Source organism: Acanthochromis polyacanthus, chromosome 6, assembly GCF_021347895.1.
Source record: "Acanthochromis polyacanthus isolate Apoly-LR-REF ecotype Palm Island chromosome 6, KAUST_Apoly_ChrSc, whole genome shotgun sequence".
NCBI classification, from domain to species: Eukaryota; Metazoa; Chordata; class Actinopteri; family Pomacentridae; genus Acanthochromis; species Acanthochromis polyacanthus.
The window spans coordinates 12,647,322-12,669,798 of record NC_067118.1 but is presented as its reverse complement, the minus strand read 5'-3'; the positions used below and the strand labels follow the sequence as shown (position 1 = coordinate 12,669,798).

At 40.4% G+C, this 22,477-nt stretch overlaps 1 protein-coding gene across 1 annotated transcript; it reads left to right on the top strand.

Annotated features, from left to right (window-relative positions):
* Nucleotides 1-3,448: 3,448 nt before the first annotated feature.
* On the top strand, nucleotides 3,449-19,655 carry tpx2 (TPX2 microtubule nucleation factor). Its single transcript, XM_051949363.1, has 17 exons — nucleotides 3,449-3,566; nucleotides 4,027-4,157; nucleotides 6,033-6,152; nucleotides 6,564-6,684; nucleotides 10,126-10,191; nucleotides 10,456-10,548; nucleotides 11,097-11,206; nucleotides 11,338-11,486; nucleotides 13,586-13,757; nucleotides 13,880-14,015; nucleotides 16,242-16,458; nucleotides 16,609-16,704; nucleotides 16,819-16,992; nucleotides 17,084-17,230; nucleotides 17,321-17,432; nucleotides 17,913-18,079; nucleotides 19,311-19,655. Exons 2-17 carry the CDS (start codon nucleotides 4,058-4,060, stop codon nucleotides 19,419-19,421), a joined length of 2,091 nt encoding a protein of 696 aa, XP_051805323.1. The 5' UTR covers nucleotides 3,449-3,566; nucleotides 4,027-4,057; the 3' UTR covers nucleotides 19,422-19,655.
* Nucleotides 19,656-22,477: the final 2,822 nt, after the last annotated feature.

Sequence of the window (22,477 nt, the reverse complement as noted above, 5' to 3'; positions counted from 1 at the left end):
GTCAGCTGCTGGAACGGTGTGGTATTTAGCTGGGCTCTAATCTGAGGTGCTGTCAGCTTGCAGTTCTTGAGGCTGGTGACTAATAGACTTATCCTCAGCAGCAGAGGAGACCCTTGATCTTCTTTCCTGGGGTGGTCCTCATTTGAGCCAGCTTTGTCATAGTGCTTGGTTTGTGACAGCACTTGGGATACATTCAACGTTTTTGCAATTTTCCAGACTGAGCTTCAGTTCAAGTATTGATAGCCTATTCCTCTTAGCTGATTGGTCATTTCCATAATATGGAATCTATACTGACAGTCAATCGAAACTTTGAGGTAGAAATGTACGCAGAATTCTACTTGTAGGGAGGTTGTAATTATTCATTGTGGATTTACTGATGATCTAGTGCCCTGGTAGTTGAGATAATGATGAGTTGTCATTTTGTCATGATTCATTGCACATGGGTTGGTCACTTTGCAAAAGTGAACCAAATACACACCAAGCAATACTCAGTGAGTATCTGCACAATTTGAGAATGGGTTTTGAAGGCCTATATAAAGGCCCAAAAAAGGCCATCATTGTTAGTCCAGTGAACAGCATCATGCCGCGTCTATCACATGAACAGCGTCTCCAGGCACTGGGTATGGTGGAGGCCGGTTTGAGCTACAGTGATGTAGCCAGGCGTATGGGCTGTTCCCAACCCACAATCAGAAGCCTGGTCCAAAGCATGCGCTGACGGATTGCTGCCTGCATCGAAGCAAATGGAGGCCATACTCGGTATTGACTGTTGTGACTTTGTGTTTGGAAGGTGCCGTTTTCTTTTGTGAAATTCTTTATTTTGAAATCATTCTTGAAACTTTAGATTTTTGTTTCTGTATGCCAATATGCTAAACAAATGATTGGTATGAAGAAAATACAGTTTTGGGCTTCAAAATAAAAATTATGTTGAAAAATATGGTCTCAAAGTTTCTATTGACTGTCAGTGTACTTTTCTGCTAAATATTGGAATCTGCCTTGGCGGAAAAAAACAAACAACAAAAAAAAACCACACACACACAAGTATTGGTCAGACCCCAATCTAAACAGTTGTCAAATAGGACTGTCAACTGTGTACCAACCTGACTTCTGCACAACATGGCTAATAGGTCCCAACCCAATTAAGGAGGCAAGAAATTCCACAAATTAACCTTGACAAGGCATACCTGTTAAGTGAAAACCATTTCAGGTTACAACCTCATCGCTCATTAAGAGAATGCAAGAGTGTGCTAAAGCAGTAATCAAAGCAAAGGGTGGCTATTTTGAAGAATATATGACATGTTTTCACTTATTTCACACATTTTACTACATAATGTGTTCATTCATAATTTTGATGCTTTTAGTGAGAATCGGTTACGGTTTCAGAGAGGCTCAGTTGCAGGATGTGAGACACGACACAAGGAATGTAGAAATATAAAGCTTTTATTTTACAATGCAAATATAACAGGACAAACTACAACCGTAACTAGTTGACTACAACCGGAAATGACAACAGGTCACAACAGACAACAGGTCACACCGCTTAAGGTGGCTAGGTGAACAGGAGCCCTTTAGTGGGCTGGCAGACATAACAGCAGACTGTAGCAAACAATTGCTAAACAAAAGCCATGACAGGTAACACCCAGGCAGGCAAAATAACACTACTAATGCTATTCGCCTGAAATACAAAGTGATAATTTAACAACTCAAATACTGACCTACGAGACAAAACAAGAGAACTACACATCCAAATACCAGCCAGGCATAACAGGGCAACAGAACACAAAATACTAACCTAGAATAACAGTACAACCTGCAGGTTAGTTATTCTGTTCAATTAATGTAATACAATGGTGGCTTTAGTGGTAGCTTCTCTTCTTCTTCTGCTGACACATCTTTTTTGGAGGCCATCTCTGTTTACATTAAAGCTGTTAAGCTTTAAACTTCACGTATTTAAACATGATATTACACTGAAATGCATTTAGGTCTGACACTGTCCCATAATGCAGGCTAACCCTAACCCTAACCCTAAACAGAAAAACACGAGGTTGCAACGGGCTAAGGAAAAGCAATCGTGGACTGTGGATGACTGGTTGAAAGTCATATTCAATGACGAATCGTGAATCCGCATTGGGCAAGGTGATGATGCCAGAATTTTTGTGTGGTGCCGTTCCAATGAGATTTATGAAGATGACTGTCTGAAGAAAACATGCAAATTTCCACAGTCATTGATGATATGAGGCTGCATGTCAGGCAAAGGCACTGGGGAGATGACTGTCATTACATCTTCATTACATCTTCAATAAATGCACAAGTTTACGTTGATATTTTGGACACTTTTCTTATTCCATCAATTACAAGGATGTTTAGGGATAATGACAATTTTTCAAGATGATAATGCATTTTTCCATAGAGCAAAAACTGTAAAAACTTTCCTTGAAGAAAGACACATAAGGTCAATGTCATGGCCTGTAAATAGTCCAGATCTCAATCCAATGGAAAATCTGTGTTGAAGAAATTTAAGAAAATGGTCCATGACAAGGCTCCAGCCTGCAAAACTGATCTGGCAATAGCAATCAGAGAAAGTTGGAGCCAGACTGATGAAGAGTACTGTTTGTCAGTCGTAAAGTCCATGCCTCAGAGCCTCAAGCTGTTATAAAAGCCAGAGGTGGTGCAACAAAGTACTAGTGGTGTGTTGTTGTGGGTTTTTTTTTTTTTGTCTGTTTGGTTTTCAATATTCCATATTTTTTTCCTCAGAATCGAGTGATTCCATATTTTTTACCTCTGGTTGATCTAAAAAAAGAGCAATTGTTATTGACTACCACATTTTTTTATTTCTTTTAATGTTTCTTTAAAGCCAGAAAGTTGCCATTTTAAATGACTTCAGTTTTGTGGCATGTCTGTGATCTGCTTTTTTTTCTATAAAATTAAACAACTAAATGAGCATTCTCCAAGACTGGTGATTCCATAATTCTTGTCAGCGGTTGTATTCAATAAAAGGCCATGTTGTAAGTAGCAAAAACAATGGCAAACTTCTTCTACTCTAGCCATGTGTGATACTGTAACGGTTTCAATCAGTAGTTTTAGTAACGTACATTTTGACAGATAAAACAATTCCCCTCAGCTGAAAATCTGTATCACTTGCAGAAAAATAGTCAGGAAATGATTTAGGGAGACGCTTCTTCTTCCAGTTGATTTCAATCCGAAACTCTAAACAGAGCCTGCCCTGGACAGGTTCGCCCCACAACAGTTACCATGGAGATCTAAAAGAGAGCCACTTTCGTGGTACCGAAAGCTCTGATTTCATCATAATTCATCATAATTCACTAACCCATTAATTTCGCTTTGTAGCACACCCCTCAGATATCCAGAGTTTTATTTTGAAATATGTGGTGATCACGTGGTAAGGACACAGGAAAAGGCACTGTATGAGCCAATAAGCGGCGAGTGGGAGGACATTAGCGATTGGCTGGTTCAAATGTTAAACGCCATTTAAACGTGAAGTAACGCTAACGTTTAGTTTGCGCGGCGACTACGGTTTGAGTTAGATCGCTGTGGAAAAGGACAGCCTGGTAAGCTTGGCTTTGCAGTGTTTTTTTGTGTAGTATGTCAGTGATTATTTACTTATTTTCAAAGTTCATGTTTATTGCACTAAGTTAGTAAAAGGTGGTAGTTTGATTCGTATGATTTTCCAGACGAATGTTCATGAAGATACGTGTAGCTTCAGTTTGTCTCCCTGGGTAACTTCACCCTTATGTAAAACTCATTAAAATGTAATACTCAATGCCATTACTATCGTAACGTTACATTGCAAGAGAAATGTGCTTTCTCTTAATGTCTAAATATTTCTGTTGTTAAGAGTTTTAAGAGCAGTTGCCAGTCATCATCCCATTGAACAAACAGCTGTAAGATGCGACCTAATGTTCGGTTAGTTCAAATGAAATATGTCGCGAAGTTAGTAGTTTTATTGAACACTCTTATCAGAAGTCCATTTAACTTACGAATTACCGTGTTTAATGGTGTGTTTCTAAGGTGAGTTTGCGAACGAAGACCTCCTCTGATCATGGCCGACGGCAAAGCTGAGCACTACGAGTTTGATGCTCCGTGCCACGTCGTTGACTTGAATGAGCTGGTCAACTCAGAAAACGACGACAAGTGGTTCGGTAATTCTTCAACAATTAATTCGGCTGTGTTTTTGTTTTGTGTTTTAAGTTGCAAGAAGGGTGAGAATGTGTGAGTGAATGAATAATGATCCATTGTGAAGTGCTTTGAGTGTCCAGAAAAGCGCTGTATAAATCTAATCCATTAAGGGTAGAAACGGTGTTGGGAACGTTACTGTTAAAAAGTAATTAGTGACTAGCTATTTCTCCCAAAAAGTAACTGAGTTACTCTACTATAAAAGTAACTGGTTACAGAGACTGTAACTATTGCGTTACACTTCTTAATCTAAGATTTTTATTTTATAAACGGGTTTCACCAGCCAGTTGCACAGAGTTATATATTCCAATTCTTCAACACCCCTTTTGAGCTCGGCATTCATTTTTGCGTACTCTGCATCTATATATTTAGAAAATGTCTTTCTGCGTGGCTGCTCTCCCAGGTTTTTTGCCAGTGAGGGTTCTGAAGGAGTCTGAGTCAACTGTTGATAACGGGAGCATGTTCTCAGCACATACCTGCCTATCATTCCATTCAGTTCAGTCTGTTACAAGTTTTTGTGAAGCTGGAGCAAAAAAAATCCAGCTTTTGCCGCTTGGACGGCGTGGCTCCGTGTCCTTTGTCAGCGGTGCTCACATTAACCACACCCGGCCTGTTGTTGTCATCATCAACGGTGTTTATGGCCACTAGTTTTGTAGAAGCGTGTGCCTTGGACAGATACTTAATGAGATTAGAGTTGCTTACAACGGACGTGGACAAACGCTTCGCTCCGGGACATAATGTACACTTAACATGTACGTTCTTGCCTTTACCTCAAGGAGAATAAAATAGTGTCTGTACTTGCACTTTGAAAACGTGAACTTTCCCTCCATATTTGCATTGCTGAAGCTTACTTCGGCTAGTTTGGGTGTGTGGGGCTGCTGTCTGCGTGTTTTTGTGTGTAAACCGATCCCTTCCTCTGATTGGCTTACCGTGAAAGCTCCCTCTACCTTAGCCAATCATCATCACGTAAGCGGTTGTCTCGTCCCTCCCTCACCAAAAAATAAAAACAGCTTTTTCAGCTCCCGTGGCTGAAATAAAGTCTGATACCTAGAGACTTAATGAGTATCTTTAGTTTATAACGCATCCTCTTAATTGTCGGTAACGGCGTTATAACGATGGAAATAGTAATTAGTTAGATTACCCGTTACAGGAAAAGTGTCGCCGTTTATTTTAGCGCCGTTATTCCATCACTGGGTAGAAAACATCTGATGCTTTGTTTCGTCAGCTGCTTGATTGTCTCTATGAATAGCAAGCATCATGTGAAACTGTATGGCATGACTGCTTTTGTCCAACCACACGAAATGTTTTAGAAAGGAAACTACTTCCTGTCATGTTGGTATAGTCCTCAGAAACTGACTTTTTATACAAACAGTTTAGGGCCACTAAAGGTTTTTGTTTCTACCAACTTTTCTCCAAAAATATGCAAACCCACTTGGTACATTTAAGGAAGTAAGCCTATACCTAGAAACTTAAAACCTTTTCACTAAACTCTTTTGGCTCTAAGTACACATTACATGTGCTCTTCTCTTGCTTCTGGATTGTTATTTTCATAAAAGTAAATGTTTGTTTAAAATTAACAACACCCAGGGTCTGTAAAGCATCGCAGCATCTTTAGGATTAGGAAGTTATCATTTTCTTGATGCTTGTATTATAGTTGAAGCTGTGATTTTTATTTATTTTTTTAATTTCAGCACTTGCTGTTATAAGCGTCTCAAATGTGCCAACTTGATTCTTTATTCATAAATGATGGAAAATAGAATATTTGATTTGGAAATGGAACATCACCTTTGCCTGTTGAATTATTGTCAATATTAACATTGGACTTTCTCTCCAACCAACAGAACAACGTGATGGGGCAGCGGATGGTCATCTATTCACTCCATGTCGACCAGACCAGCTGTTTATAAGTGGTGATAATCCCAGTGCTCCTGTAAATCAAGTCCAGACAGATGTGGACTCTGGTTAGATTTTGAGTTATTCTCCTGCTTGTTCTTTTTTGCATCATTGTTAACAAAGGCCAGTTCTTGCTTTCTATGTCTGCAATGGTACATGTGACGCAAATTTCATTAACCACTATAATTGGCAAATGTTCTCACAAACTCTTCATAGCTCCAAATTTTCTCCAGAAATCCTGTTTGAAACTCCTCAGGAATAGTTCCTGACATGTTGCCCAGTCAAATTGTCCATTTTTTTTTTTGTGTGTGTTTGATTAAAGGAGAAATGAGAATATCTGTGCAGACCTATTGCAGTGTGCACCGCTTCACATGTTCACTGTCTGCTTATCGGACTACCCACACAGCCATAGAAAGCATCATGAGTGCGCATGCATGATTTTATTTTCTCATGACTTGAACACCTCTGGAATGATTTAGGTCCAAGCAGATCCAAATCTCCACCTTCGAACAGTGTCACATCCTGCAGTGCTGAGACTAGTGCTAAAAATGATACCCGGCCAGTGATGACTACTAATCAACTCCCTGCACAGCCACGCAGGTACATCCCTTATGATGACTTTCCTCATGCAGTATTAAAAATAATTATTTGTATGATTTCTGTACATGAGTGAATATTTTTGTAATGCCACTTCTGAAGTAGCACAGACTTGGTCTCAAAATATAATTTGCCTGTTACTATGTTGCTTTTGCCCCAGTTGTAGGTTTATGTTTGAAGATTACACATTTTAACAGAAACTTGAGCTGGTCTCCAGACAGCTATCAAAATGGTCACATATGTGAGCATTTTTTAAAATTGTGTGAGTTAAGATTTCACTTGACCACATTTGAGCAAGTGCATAATGATCTTTAGGCTGTTTTGCTGCCCTTCTAGCCAGCATGGCTACTGCATGAGACATTGTGGTTGAACATAGTTCTTGCAGTGGCCAAAGCACTGCAGCCTAGTCCACTGTTCAGGCAGGCTTCACCTTGTTTCCCACGTTGTTTGCTGTGACACAGACTTCATGTCTCTCTTCAAGAACCCAAGCAACAAATGTTTGTTCCTGCTGCAATGTTCTCATTTGTTTGATTATTTGAAGAAAATGCAAATGGCAACTTCTCACTGAAAGTCATCAAATTGGCAGTCTTAAGTTAAATTCATGTAGGGCTCCTCTGTCCAGATAGACCACAAGTCTGTTATTGCTGCAAAACTTTTCATTGTGACAGCTTTTCTTCAGATTGTGCCTTACATTGTCCATCCATCTCTGGGATGGAATCTTGAGGAAAAATAGCACACCAATGTGTGGTGTTAGATATTGTTTGTCATACAACAGGCCACATTTATTTAAACAGTCTTGGGTAACTGTTAAATGGTATCCCTTTTGCAAGGTGAGGTTACTGGATCAGTTATTTCTCTCTGCTGTTTGGAACCTTTCTCATACAATATTGTTATACTATCAAAGGCACCTAAAAATAGACTTTTGCTTTGGATGGCTACAGATTTGGTTTTGCACTCATTGTACATAACTTAGTAGTGCTAATTTAGATGACCAAACAAATGGTTGTGTTGCCTTGTGTAGTGGCAACAGTTACAAGAAAGAGTACCTGTTTTTGGTCATTTTCCTTTCTGCATTTCCATTTAATTGATGAATTTCTTTTCAACCAGATGTTACTTTTCAGTGTTGGTCTTCTGTTCCTTGTCAGTTTTGCAGCCCTAGGGTTTTACTGTGCACAAATGGAGCCTGTATGTCAAATTTCTGGCTCTTTCAAGTTTTATAAAATTGTCAAGAATCCAAGTTTAAATAAATTTTGTTACTTCAGTCATACTTTTCTTATGCACATTTTTGTACAGTGGGTAGAGAAAGTATTCATACCCCTTGAAATTTTTCACTTTCTGTGTCATTGCAGCCATTTGCCAAAATCAAAACGGTTCATTTTATTTGTCATTAATGTACACTCAGCACCCCATCTTGACAGAAACAGAAATGTAGACTTTTTTTGCAAAGTTATTAAAAAAGAAACTGAAATATCACATGGTCAGAAGTACTCAGACCCTTTGCAGCGACATTCATATTTAACTCATATGCTGTCCATTTCTTCTGATCCTCCTTGAGATGGTTCTGCTTCTTTATTGGAGTCCAGCTGAGTTTAATTAAACTGATTGGACTTGATTAGGAAAAGCACACACCTGTCTATATAAGACCTTACAGCTCACAGTGCATGTTGGAGCAAATGAGAATCATGAGGTGGAAGGAACTGCCCAAGGAGCTCAGACAGAATTGGCAAGGCACAGATCTGGCCAAGGTTACAAAAGAATTTCTGCAGCACTCAAGGTTACTAAGAGCACAGTGGCCTCCATAATCCTCAAATGAAAGAAGTTTGGGACGACCACAACTCTTCCTAGACCTGGCCGTCCAGCCAAACTGAGCAATGGTGGGAGAAGAGCCTTGGTGAGAGAGGTAAAGAAGAACCCAAAGATCACTGTGGCTGAGCTCCAGAGATGCAGTCGGGAGATGGGAGAAAGTTCCATAAAGTCAACTATCACTGCAGCCCTCCACCAGTCGGGGCTTTATGGCAGAGTGGCCCGATGGAAGCCTCTCCTCAGTGCAAGACACATGAAAGCCAGCATAGAGTTTGCCAAAAAAACACATGAAGGACTCCCAGACTATGAGAAATAAGATTCTCTGGTCTGATGAGACCAAGATTGAACTTTTTGGTGTTAATTCTAAGCGGTATGTGTAAAGAAAACCAGGCACTGCTCATCACCTGCCCAATACAATCCCAACAGTGAAACATGGTGGTGGGAGCATCGTGTTGTGGGGGTGTTTTTCAGCTGCAGGGACAGGACGACTGGTTGCAATTGAAGGAAGGATGAATGCGGCCAAGTACAGAGATATCCGGGAGGAAAACCTCTTCCAGAGTGCTCAGGACCTCAGACTGGGCCGAAGGTTCACCTTTCAACAGGACAATGACCCTAAGCACACAGCTAAAATAACAAAGGAGTGGCTTCAGAACAACTCCGTGACCGTTCTTGACTGGCCCAGCCAGAGCCCTGACCTAAACCCAATTGAGCATCTCTGGGGAGTCCTCAAAATAGCTGTCCAACAATGTTCACCATCCAACCTGACAGAACTGGAGAGGATCTGCAAGGAAGACTGGCAGAAGATCCCCAAATCCAGGTGTGAAAAACTTGTTGCGTCATTCCCAAGAAGACTCATGGCTGTACTAGCTGAAAAGGGTGCTTCTACTCAATACTGAGCACAGGGTCTGAATACTTATGACCATGTGATATTTCAGATTTTTTTTTTTTAAATAAATTTGCAAAAATTTCTACATTTTTTGTTTGTTTTTTTTTTCCTTCTGTCAAATGGGGTGCTGAGTGTACATTAATGAGAAATAAAATGAACTGTTTTGGCTGCAATGACAGAGTGAAAAATTTCAAGGGGTCTGAATACTTTCCGTACCCACTGTATGAGAAGGAGCAAAAAATTATTTAGTGTATTTGAGTTACTTTGCTTTATATTCCCTTTCCACTTCCTGCAAAGTGATTGTGTAGTTTGTATATAATGATTACGTAATTTCCAGTCGGTGCTTTTTGTCATGAATTTTATATTCCCGTTGCTGTCCATCCTGCTGACTGAAGCAGCTGCACACAATCGGTTCATTTTGTGTGGGAAAACAAGTCAAATGAAGCATTAAACACTCCTGGTTGTGTGGATGTTTGAAGCACAAAATCTGAGTTAAAGAATGTTGAGAACCACCTTCATGTCTAAGGTCTTAGTTTTTGTCAAGCCGACTGAGACAGTCTATCAGACTGCCTCCGTAATTCAATTCTTTGCTCTACTAAAACAACAGTCAATACTAGAAAAGCTTTAGGTGAAATTGAATTCCAGTATTTGTGTGTGTGTGTGTGTGTGTGTGTATATATATATATATATATATATACACACACACACACACACACGTCTGTTTTTTTTTTTTTGTTTGTTTTTTTCTTAACAAGGGTTTCCAAACGTAATGAGAAGATTACCACTGGTCCAGCTGCACCACCTTCAAAGAAATACAAAAGGTAAGTGTCATGATTTACTTTTTTTTTTTTTTTTAAATTGCTTAAAATGTTCTGCCTTGTACTTGCTGAGACATATGGTCCATCTCAAAGTCCTGTGCTGACACAAACTGCTTCTCATTTAAGCATTTACAGAAAGCTCATGTATGTGTGTGTATATATATATATATATATATATATATATATATATTTTTTTTTTTTTTTTTTTTTTAAATCTTCTGTTTTTCTTAGCTTTTGCTTTTCAAGTTTTCATCTGACTGTTTGTAGGAGTCCTGTTGCCCAAAAATCAAGGAGTGACCAACTGGAATTGGGGACTGCACATGAACCTCACCCAGCCACTACCAGCTCTGCAAACATTCAGTAAGTCTGTTGATGCCAGTATTGGCATTAATTTTTCAAATACCGAGGTTTGGTGCTAATTGTACTTTAGAAAGTAAGAAGAACTTTTTTTGTTGCACATTTTATCATCACCATAAGGTAGGTAGGTCAACTAGCCGGTCACTTTTGCTTTCCCAATCTAAAATGGTGTTCACCAACTGAAGGGCAGAGCAGCTCTGTCACTCAACTGCAGCTGAGTGCGACAAACACATGGGACCAACATTCAATAGTGTGACTATATTCCACTACAACAGATGCAGAAAATGTTGCTGCAGGTGGTCTTGTATGAGCCTACTGATTTCCAAAACGGTTAGGCAACACATCTTAGGAGCTGCTTTGGATGGACCATGAATTGGCTCATATATGCATGTTACTGTTGACTATCACATTATAACTTCGCTGTGGCTCCCAGCTAAAAGGGGGGGGGGGGGGCTAATATTGTTGCATCAACAAGGCTGAGATGGTCATGAGAAAATATGAAGCAATATTGTTGCTTATTATTCATGTCTACATTAAATGTGTCCAAACAGGCAAAGTACTTCTGAAGAACAGGAGCTGGAGCGCATCAGGAACTTGCAGGAAGAAGTGGCTCTACATCGCAGAAGGAACGAGGCAAACTACAAGGCTGCTCTGGCTGGCAGTGAGTAAATGTTACCAAATTTTATTTGGTTTCACCAATGTGTTAATGTTGGTCTGTTAGTACATTCATAGGATCTGAATGTTTAAAGTTGACTTTACTTGTGCAACAACAATCTTGGTCAATGTCTTCAGAAGTTCGACCTAAGAAGATGGTGCTGCCCACAACTGTGCCTAAAGACTTCAATTTCAGCACAGACAAACGTGCTCAGGCTTCTACTTCATCCAACACATCCCACAAGGTTGTGGACTTCATTGATCAGCTCCGCAAACCCTCCTCCCCTGTAAGTAATTCACATATGCTAGCTTGTAGCGGTTTAACAAAATTACTTTTGACTTAAGAGTCAAACCCGACCAACGATTGGCGTTCACAAATAAAGACAGTTGAATGTTTATTAAATTAGTCACATTTTGGGGCTTCTTTCCTTGTCAAAGTAAAATGAATAACTTTGGGATCTGGACAGAAAATTTACACTACTCACAATAAATTATGGATATTGTGAGGTCCTCAGTGGATTTTTGTTTGTTTCACTTCAGTGATTTTTTTTTTGGGGATAGGGAGGCAATTGTATTGGGGTGCTAGACACAGCTCATTTTGTGTTTTGCACGTAATGGTCTCACTGTGTACGTTGTGCCTTACATATTGGGGCCAATACCAAAAAATACAAAGACAACCCTTTTCAATGTGGCATCAATTTCAACATTCTAGGGGTATAAAAAGCTGGTATTGTCAGTAAGTCATTCCCAGTTCATCATTCAAACAGCCATGAACACATGACATCACTTAACGGATGAACAGCACTGCCTGGCTATAGCGCGCCTTCAGGTTGGTAGAAGGCAGTCAGATGTTGCTCGTGAACTTGGTGTGTCTCAGAGTGTCATCAGCAGACTTGCAGCAAGACACAGAACTACTGACAGTGTTCGTCACAGACCCAGGAGTGGAGCCCCACGAGTGATGGACCGCAGTGATGACCAGTACCTAAGGACCTATGCACTGAGACACCGCTATGCAACTGCCACACAGCTGCAGGCCTGTTTACAAGAAGTGAGGGGTACTAGAGTTTCCAGACAAACCATTCGCAACAGACTCATCGCTTTGGCTTGACGACCGTTCCAGGTGACTCCAGTGACACCAAGACACCGCTGTGACCGTCTACAGTGAACACAAGACCATATGACCTGGACAATGCAGTAGTGGTCTACCGTCCTGTTCACTGATGAGTGTCGGGTCACCTTTCACAAAAATGATGGTCGTCGGTGTTGCTGGAGAAGGAAAGGTGAGCGATACGCTGAGGTCAGCATGGTCTCCAGGCTTGGCTTTGGTGGAGGAGGTGCAACAGTCTGGGCAGGCATCACCAGTCAGCGCAAAACAGATTTGGTGATTGTACATGGCTCAGTCACTGCATGTTCTTACCTCAGACATCATAGAATCCATCATCATTCCTCAATTCTGTCAGCATACCCCAACTTTCTGTTTATGGATGATAATGCTCCACCACATGGTGCCAGAATTGTCATAGCTTGACTTCAGGAAGTCGCAGTGCCTCATATGGTATGGTCAGCAATGTCCCCTGACCCGAACCCCATAGAACACATCTGGAAGCAGTGACTGGATGCTCGTACCCCACCCCCACATGACCTGGCAGAACTGCGTGTCGCGCTTGTGGAGTGGAACACATTGCCTCAGAACAACATGAGACTAGCTGGAAGCATAAGATGTTGCTGCCATTGTGTCAAATGGTGACTTTGTCAGTTTTGGTTATTTGGGAGCTATCTTTGTTGTCTAAATTGTTGGGGTAATAAATATTGCATAAATGAAAATGGTGCTTCTTCTCATTCATTAATAGTAATATCAAAGGGAACTATTACTTATTCATTAAAATTCAGACCAAATAGGAAAAGCACTCATGTAAACAAAAATATCCCAAACTTATTGTGAGTAGTGTATATACATTTGTTATCTTGGCCTTTGGTTAGCACTGACATTTTTCACAGATTTTAGACCAAACGACTCATTAGTTAATCAAGAAAATAACTAACATTAATTGAAACTTAAAGCTGCAACCCTAATGTACAGTCTACTAAAATATTGAGTCAGTGATTTTTTGTTTTTTGTTTTTTTTACATTTTTCTGTAGTCAGCAGTGCTTGCTTTCCTACATCATTAACATATTTCACGATGGTATACATTTTCAAACAGCTTAGCTTGTGCACATAATTACTGAAACTCTTTTAAATGTGTAAACAGACCCTGTGTATATTTCTGTGCCTCCTTCCTTCCCAGTTACCATTTAAAACCATAATATAGTGGTTAAGTCAATCAAGAGAAAATTAATCGAGCATCAAAATGTAAATACTGAAAGAATTTCTTTGTTTTTGATTAGGCAAAGGCTAGGAAAGGTGCCACAGTGCCCAAGCCATTCAACTTGTCAACAGGCAAAAAGAGGAAGTTGGGAGAGTCTGATGGCTACGTGCCCATGGCTCAGCAGGTAGAGCAGTTCCAGAAGCGAACCCCTACCCGCTACCATTTGCGAAGTCGCAGAAGTCAAGAGAGAGGTGTGTGCAAGTCATTTTCTTTTTTAAACATTCAGTCCTGTGCTTATTCTTTAGACAAAGGTAATGTTTCTGCACAGTAGGGTTTCACTTTCTCTAAAATCTCAAACACTTGTTTCTGTCAGGGCCACCCCGAGAAAAAAGCAACCTGAAGCTCACCCAGCCTCACCCCCCACACCTGGTGACCCAGCAGAGGAGCCGTCCACTAACTGTTAAGAGCAGTGCTGACCTGGAGGCTGAGGAGCTGGAAAAACTTCAGAAGTAAGAGCCTTTTACTTTAGTTTTTCTAACTTTATAAAACTTTCACAAATTTTTTTTTTTTTTTTTTTTTTTTTTTTTTTACAAGGTGGGGAGGTGTATGTTCTGTTCAGGAGTTTTATTGTTGAATGTATAAATTTGGTTGCTAAATGGCCAATATACACTAATACTATGCAGGTGCTGGTCATACAATTACAATATCCTGAAAAAGTTTATTTATTTCAGTAATTCCGTTTGAAAAGTGAAATTTGTATATTGTATTCATTCATTACACACAGACGGATGTATTTCAAATGTTTATTTCTCTTAATTTTGATGATTATACCTGAATACTAATGAAAATCCCAAATTCGGTATCTCAGAAAATTAGAATATCAAGACCAACACAAAAACGATCTCTAGAAATGTTGGCCAACTCAAAAGTATGAGCATGTACAGCACTCAATACTTAATTGGGGCTCCTTTTGCCCGAATTACTGCAGCAATGTGGCATGGCGTGGCATGGAGTCGATCAATCTGTGGTACTGCTTGGGTGTTACGAGAGCCCAGGTTGCTCTGATGGCAGCCTTCAGCTCTTCTGCATTTTTGGGTCTGGTGTATCGCATCTTCCCCTCCACAATAACCCATAGATTTTCTATGGGGTTAAGGTCAGGCGAGTTTGCTGACCATTTAAGAACAGGGATACCATGGTCCTTAAACCAGGTACTGGTAGCTTTGGCACTGTGCAGGTGCCAAGTCCTGTTGTAAAATTAAATCTGCTCTCCATAAAGTTGGTCAGCAGCAGGAAGCATGAAGTACTCTAAAAATTCCTAGTAGACGGCTGCGTTGACCTTGAACCTAAGAAAACACAGTGGACCAACACCAGCAGATGACATGGCACCCCAAACATCACTGACTGTGACTGACTGTGGAAACTTTACACTCAACCTCAAGCAACGTGGATTCTGTGCCTCTCCTCTCTTCCTCAAAATTCTGGAACCTTGATTTGTAAAGAACATGCAAAATTTACTTTCATTAGACAACGCAACTTTGGACCACTGAGCAGCAGTCCAGTCCTTTTTGTCTTTAGCCCAGGTGAGACGCTTCTGACACTGTCGCTTGTTCAAGAGTGGCTTGACACAAGGAATGCGGCAGCTGAAACCCATGTCTTTCATACATCTGTGCGTGGTGGTTCTTGAAGTGCTGATTCCAGCTGCAGGCCACTCTTTGTGAATCTCCCCCTGCATTTTTGAATGGGTTTCATTTCACAATCCTCTCCAGGGTGTGGTTATCCCTATTGCTTGTACACTTTTTGTTTCTACCACATCTTTTCCTTCCCTTCGCCTCTATTGATGTGCTTGGACACAGAGCTCTGAACAGCCAGTCTCTTTAGCAATGACCTTTTGTGTCTTGTCGTCTTTGTGCAAGGTGTCAGTGGACGTCTTTTGGACAACTGTAAGGTCAGCAGCCTTCCCCATGATTGTGTAGCCTACAGAACTAGACTGAGAGACGATTTAAAAGCCTTTGCAGGGGGTTTCATTTAATTAGCTGATTAGAGTGTGGTACCAAGTGTCTTCAATATTGAACCTTTCCACAATATTCTAATTTTCTGAGAAACAAAATTTGGTATTTTCATTAGTATAATCATCAAAATTAAGAGAAATAAACATTTGAAATAAATCAGTCTGTGTGGAATAATGAATGAATATAATATAAAAGTTTGACTTTTTCAATGGAATTACCGAAACTTTTTCATGATATTCTAATTCAAAAAGTTTGGGGTCAGTCAGACAACTTCATGTTTTCCATTAAAACACTTTTATTCATGTGCTAACACAACTGCACAAGGGTTTTCTAATCATCAGTTAGCCTTTTAACACGATTAGCTAGCAGTGTACCATTAGAACACAGGAGTGATTGCTGGAAATGAGCCTCTGTACCTCTATTTAGATGGGGACATAGGGAGTGAGTTCTGTTCTACAGATTCTGTTATGTTGTTGCAACACGATTGTACAGTAACTTAAAATGGACAAACCAAATTCTGACTTTAGTGGGGGCCTTTGGTATTTACATTGAATTGGCAACCAACTTCAAAATGCCTGGAAACGGAGCATTGAGGTCAAGAGTATTTAGTCGCTTACGATCTGATGCCTAGCCACTAGATGTCCCTAGATCCTATTCACTGATCTTTAGTGTAATGGATATATATTGGATCTCTGGGGTCATTTTCATTTCATATGCCATTTACAGTTTTAAACTCAAGGCCCTGGAGCTAAACAAGAAGATCTTGGAGAGTGCAGAGGACCTAAAAAAGCCAGCAGTAAAGGAACCCACAGTACCTGAATGCTTTCAACTGGAGACTGAAAAAAGGCTCCAGGAGAGACAGGCCACCAAAAAGCCTCAGGAAGAGGAGCCCCATAACTTTAAAGCCAAGCCTCTGCCTAAAAAGATCCTGGAAGGTGTCCTGGTGAGTCTAAACCTGCTGAGCTCAGTGTCCCATGCAGGAGTTTACTCTGAAACTGGCTTTGTTTTTCTTGTGGTTTTGAGACGATATGAAACTAAAACGGACATTTTGCAAAGAGAATGAAGTGAAAAGAGGATGTGCTCCTGTCAACAGGGTTTGCCAGAGAAGAAGGTAGCAGATCCAACCGTGCCAGAGTCTCCTGCATTTGCCCTCAAGAAGAGGGTGCGTTTGGTCTCCAAGCTTCAGGAAGTAAGGGCATATTCTGTGTTAAATTCAACTTTATCTTTGCACTCACTGCACAGACATACTGTCAGTTCAACTGTAATATGAAGAATGATTGATTGGATTGACTGATTGGCATAGGAAAAACAGATCTCACCTGTCAAGGCCCCCCCAGTGCCTCACTTGGGCCTCCCCTTCCAGCCCCGACTACCAGGGAACCATCATGTGGAGGTCTGCCCTTTCTCCTTTGAAAAGAGGGAGCAGGAGAAAAGGGCACTGAAAGAAAAGAGGCTGGAGGAGAAGCAAAATGAAGAGGTAAAATCTCATGTTCAGAATCTATGATCTTAGATCACAAATCTAAATCACAACTATTAAACCACTTTTTGTGTTGCCTGAATGTTTACAGGTACCACAATTTAAGGCCCAGCCACTGCCCGACTTTGACACTGTGGTTCTTCCGGAGAAAAAGAAGCAGGAGCCCACAAAGCCTGAGCCTTTTAGATTTCTTGTCGATGAACGAGGAGCTGTAAAGACCAGTCGCTGGGAAACGATGGTATGCCCTAGTCTAATGTATAAGCAGTTTTTATTGTGAATAATGGTAGTCTTTATGTTGGAATTAAAACATGACCTCTGTGTCTTGCAGGTAAAAGAAGAGCAGATACATCAAGAGGAAGCAGTGATATTCAAAGCTAAGCCCAACACAGTCACTCAAAAAGAGCCTTTCAGGCCCAAAAAAGAGGACCGGCCTGGAGTGGGTAAGATAAGCCCCTATTCATCCTACAATGGGGAGATTTACATTGTTATAGAGGCATAATGTAAATGAATAGGGAACATCAGTAGAAAATACAAAAAAAATACGCAAGTGCTGATTCTGTGTGGATAATTAGATATGTCACAGAAAAATCCTTGAATGTGGATATGTTGCAAATATGTTATAGCTCAGATTGTTTAAGTGATGTTAATATTGCACAGATTTAATCTGTTCCACAATTTGTAAATGGAAAAAAAATACTTGAGCTGCAACAATTTTTGTATATGTAGAAAAACTATTATTGCACGTAGCTTTTAAATGTAAAAAATATTCATAATGCTCAGGTTGAATGTGTTGACATTGCACTAGAGTGAGATGCCCTTTTCTCCATATGCAGTTTATTGGGGGCAGAGGTGGTTGTGTTCCTGTTGTCTTCACTATAATCTCTTGCGGGACTCTCTCAAAGGCATTCATTTTTCCACAGTTGTCGAGGCCTTTGAGCTGGCGACAGAGCGACGGGCCCGGGAGTGGCAGGAGTACGAGCAACTGACCGTTGAGAAGGAGGCTCTCAGGGTGCGCATGGAGACAGAGCAGCGACAAGAAGAAGAACAAAGGGAGAAAGAGGAGATTGCCAGACTGCGCAAAGAACAGGTCACTTCAAAGCAAGCGGTGCTTTTATATATAGTATTATACAATCTGATTCTGCAGTGTTAAGGGACTTCTGATGCCATGTAGGATAAACGGCTCAGTATTTAAAGCTGTACAGTTTAGGGTTCATATGGATGCGGCAGGTTCTTTGAGTAGTAAGATTATAAATTAATTTCTAAGTGTGCCAAGATTGACCACTTTCTAAGTCTCCCACTTAGTTGCCATCTATACATAACAGAACCATTCGTGCATACTTTGGAAAGCTGACGAGTGATATTACACGTGTAGATTGTGAATGTGTCACCAGACTGTAAGCCTGCTGAACTAGTGACACCCAGCAAAACTGAAGGGTAGTTGTTTGCATATAAAATATATCTGGCTGACATGAGTCTAATTGTCTGGCAGTGTTTTTGTTTTGAGCATAAAAATATAAATAAAAACTTGTTCTGTTTACACTTTTTTTGACACATTCCCTGTATATACTCTAGCACTTAGTAGTCCATTTCCTTTTAAACTGCATTTCTTGATTACATGTTTGTGGAACAAAAGCAGTTGTATTTGTTCCAATTTTAATGCTGCGATGATGCCAGACTTAATTCTGATCCTGTTTGTCAGACCTAGTATTGTTGGGCTTGCACTCGGCTTTCACACAGGGCTGCAAAGTCAGGTGTCAATTAAGAGCATCCATTACTGTTCCAGTTTTTTGACCTTGTTGTAAAAGGCTTGGCTTTATGTAAATAGACTGACACAATGCAAGCAGACAAGGAGAACACTGGTTTTTGCCCTGAAGAAGCTGAACACTGCTTCTGCAGATACTGGACTACATTGCAGTTATGCTAGCTCAGGAGCTTGTTTATTTACAGTAGTTTCAACAATGTGTGCAGTGGCTACACCTGAACACAACTGTCCAGCTGCACCAGAAAAGGCAAATGATGTGTTCAGTGCTACAGCTTCAAAAGGTCAGACTACTTTGCATCTGTATGTGTGAACATAACAGCATTTCTCAGATCAGTGGCACTTGATCATGATAGGACATGTCACAGTTCAGGTGTGACTTTACACTGACCAAAACAAATACAAACTAGAAGGTGTGCTAGAGCAGCAATGCAGTTCTATTACTCGAACCAGACATTTGAAATAATTTTATTGTCTCATCAGTGCAGTAAACATAGATTTTGACTTGGCCAATCTGTGTTGTAATATGCACTGGCTAACTGATTCTTCTCCTCTGCAGGTTCACAGGGCTCAGCCGATCAGACACTATAAACCTGTAGCAGTGAAGAAGAGTGACACTCCTCTCACAGTCCCAGAGTCTCCAAACTTCTCGGCCCGCTTCCGCTTCTGATCAGCTGTTGCTTCACTAATGAAATCTGTGCATTTTATTATTCATATTTTTTTCACCTAAATAAAGTTTTGTCAAACACACCAGTGAGTCTGAACATGTAATTAGGACTCAGTGGTCCTATTTTAAGGTTCTACATGACATTTTGAATACTGTTGTAGTAAACAAATATTTGTAAGTGAAGCTCAAACTCAAGAAATAAAGTCAATGGGATGTCGCTCGACTTCCTGAATGTAAGATGTGGGTATAAGTCACTGCTCATTTCAGTTAGTTGTGAATTTCCTACCTGCGTTTTCTTTATGATGGGGAAATGACAGCAACCTGCAACACTGAAAACTGTAAGTTTACTTTTATGGGAAGATGACTAGCTAATGACCATTTAGAATACATTGATCCTGGTAGTTTTTCTGTACCCACTGCCATGAACTTTACTGAATGTAGTGGGCTTACACATTGCCAGCAAAATGGCAGACAAACGCTTAAGCCACTTGGTTATAGCGCATTTGAGATTTTAATACATTGATGTCGTAGTGTAACTTCACTTCCTCAGCTATTTACCTTGAATGTTGTATCTGTCAGCTTAACCACTGGTGAATTGCTTGAAGTTGCACTTAATTTGCCACCCCTGTGTCAACCCAATTTTCATGTTACTTTTGGCCTCTGTCAAAAATAACGTCCTTGATTTGACAATTGTTGCGTCGCGGGTTTACTCAAAACGGGACTCAAATTGTTCTGTATTTTTATAAATGCCCCATACATGTCTGTCACAGACTCATCAAAAGTGTATGATGAATAAAGTAAAACATAGTCAATATTAAGGGCAGCCAATTTAAACTTCATAGGACCTATGTAGAGGACCTGATGCGAGGTCCAGTGGATAGACCTGTGTCCTGTCCTGCCTGGTTGCCTGGTTGCAGATGCTACAGCACTTATTGTCAACACCTGAAACTCCACCACGTCAAAAGTACAGAAGTGAGTGAGAAGACTTGAACCTCTCGCAGTGGGTACAAGGCAGACTGTGTTTTCTGTTGCTCATGAACTAACTGAAGTAAGGCAGCATCAGGGGACCAACATGTAAGAAACATGAGATTAGAGAGGACCCAAGCAGGTCAGTTTATCATCCCCCAATCATCTCCTGAAGTCAGTGTGGTAAGGGACATCAGTATTTGGTTGTGAATTTACTAGAGGATGCTTATCATGCTGAAGTGGCCGTAGACTCTAGTGTTCTTGTGACTTAATAAATGCCTAAGTTGTTTTTTTTTATGCTTTTTAGTTTTTAATAAATATTTATATAATGGCCTATATGTAATCAATAAATGGCCTTTGTCTATCTAAAGAAAAACTCTCAGAAGTCTGTTAACAGTGCTAAATAAATATATCAATAAATACATGCATACACATAAGTACATTACATTAATTGTGTTAAGATAAGACTTGCATTTCGCTGAAATAAAAATGTCTGTAGAGAAGTTCTTTGTACACTACAAAATTTTGAGTTTCATGTTAATAAAGCATTAAGTATGGCTTAAGTGCTTTTTTCAAAATTAAACGCCACTCCTTGGGTGGTAGTGGCCTGAGTTCAGTAAAGTTGGAAATATATATTTACAGATTTGGACTTCTGGCATTAATAACTTATTAGAAATAGGTTGTCAAAACAAACAATGCCTCCTTCCCATCTTTGCAAGGTAGACAATGTGCTACAAGCCCAGTTTTATCAAAAGTAGCTGTCTTTCAAAATAATATTGATGTCTGTGGAGTGCACAGGGACCATCTGCAAATTGCAAAACCGCTGCAACAGTAATGAGAGACATAAATATTCAATAACTTCAAGGGAGTGAGGAGTCAGACATTGCCAAGATGGCAACACCTTTTTTTTTTTGGTAATTTAATATAAAAAGGTAATTTTTCATATATTTTCATTATGTGTGAAATGAAATGTTTTATGGCTTCTTTTCATTTTAATTTTCATGATCATGGCTGATGAACTATAGTTCATGAAAATTCAAAATCCATGTTCTGATATTATTAGAATATTTCCTCTACCACAAATTACCGCATCAATGTGGTGTGCAATAGAGGAGTTCAGCCTGTGGCACTGCTGAGGTGTTGCCCAGGTTGCTTTGATAGTAGTCTTGGGGTTGTGTCTTTAAGTCGGGTGTTTGTCCTCCTTCTCTTGGCAATACCCCATACATGGTTCTGCAGGGTTCAAGTTAGGTGGGTAGGCTAGCCAATCCATCACAGTAATGTCATAGTCAATAAACCATTTGGTAGTAGTTTGGGCTCTGTGGGCAGGTGCTAAACCCAGTTGTAGCTTGTTTTCTGAAGAGATCTGAGTGGTGGCCGTCTTACAGAGAAAGAGCACTTATACCAGAGTACTTTTCATCGACTTCAGCTCAGCTTTAATCATCCCACAGCAGCTGGTGGAAAAACTGATGCTGCTAGATGTGGAGACTGCAACCTACAACTGGGTACTGAGCTTCCTGACAAAGTGGCAGCATACGGTCAAGGTCACATCCCATTGCAGTGAACACAGGCTCACCCCAGGACTGTGTCCTGAGCCTGCTGCTGTTAAGCCTGCTCACACATGACTGCACAGCTAGATTCAGCACCAACCACACTGTTAAATTTGTGGACGATACAACAGCGGTTAGTCGCATAATTGACAATGACGAGTCCGCTTACAGGATGGAGGTGGAGCTGATCCCAGTATGGTGCAGATTCCACAATCTCAAAACAAAAGAAATGGTAATTGATTTCAGTAGGTATGACAAAGATCCCCACACAAAGCTCACTTTAAACAGTGCCACCATCGAGCGGGTCAACAGCACTAAGTTCCTGGCAGTACACTATGCTGATAATCTGTCCTTCTCCATCAACTCCACAGAAGTCACCAAAAAGGTAAAAAAAAAAAAAAGCACCTCAACTCCCTCTGGAGACTCAGAAAAGCAGGACTCCCTATACCTCACCTCATCACATTTTACAGAGGCACCTCTGAAAACATCTTGACTCACAGCACACATCCCGGTTAAGTAGCTGCAGGGCCCAGGAAAAGTGACAGC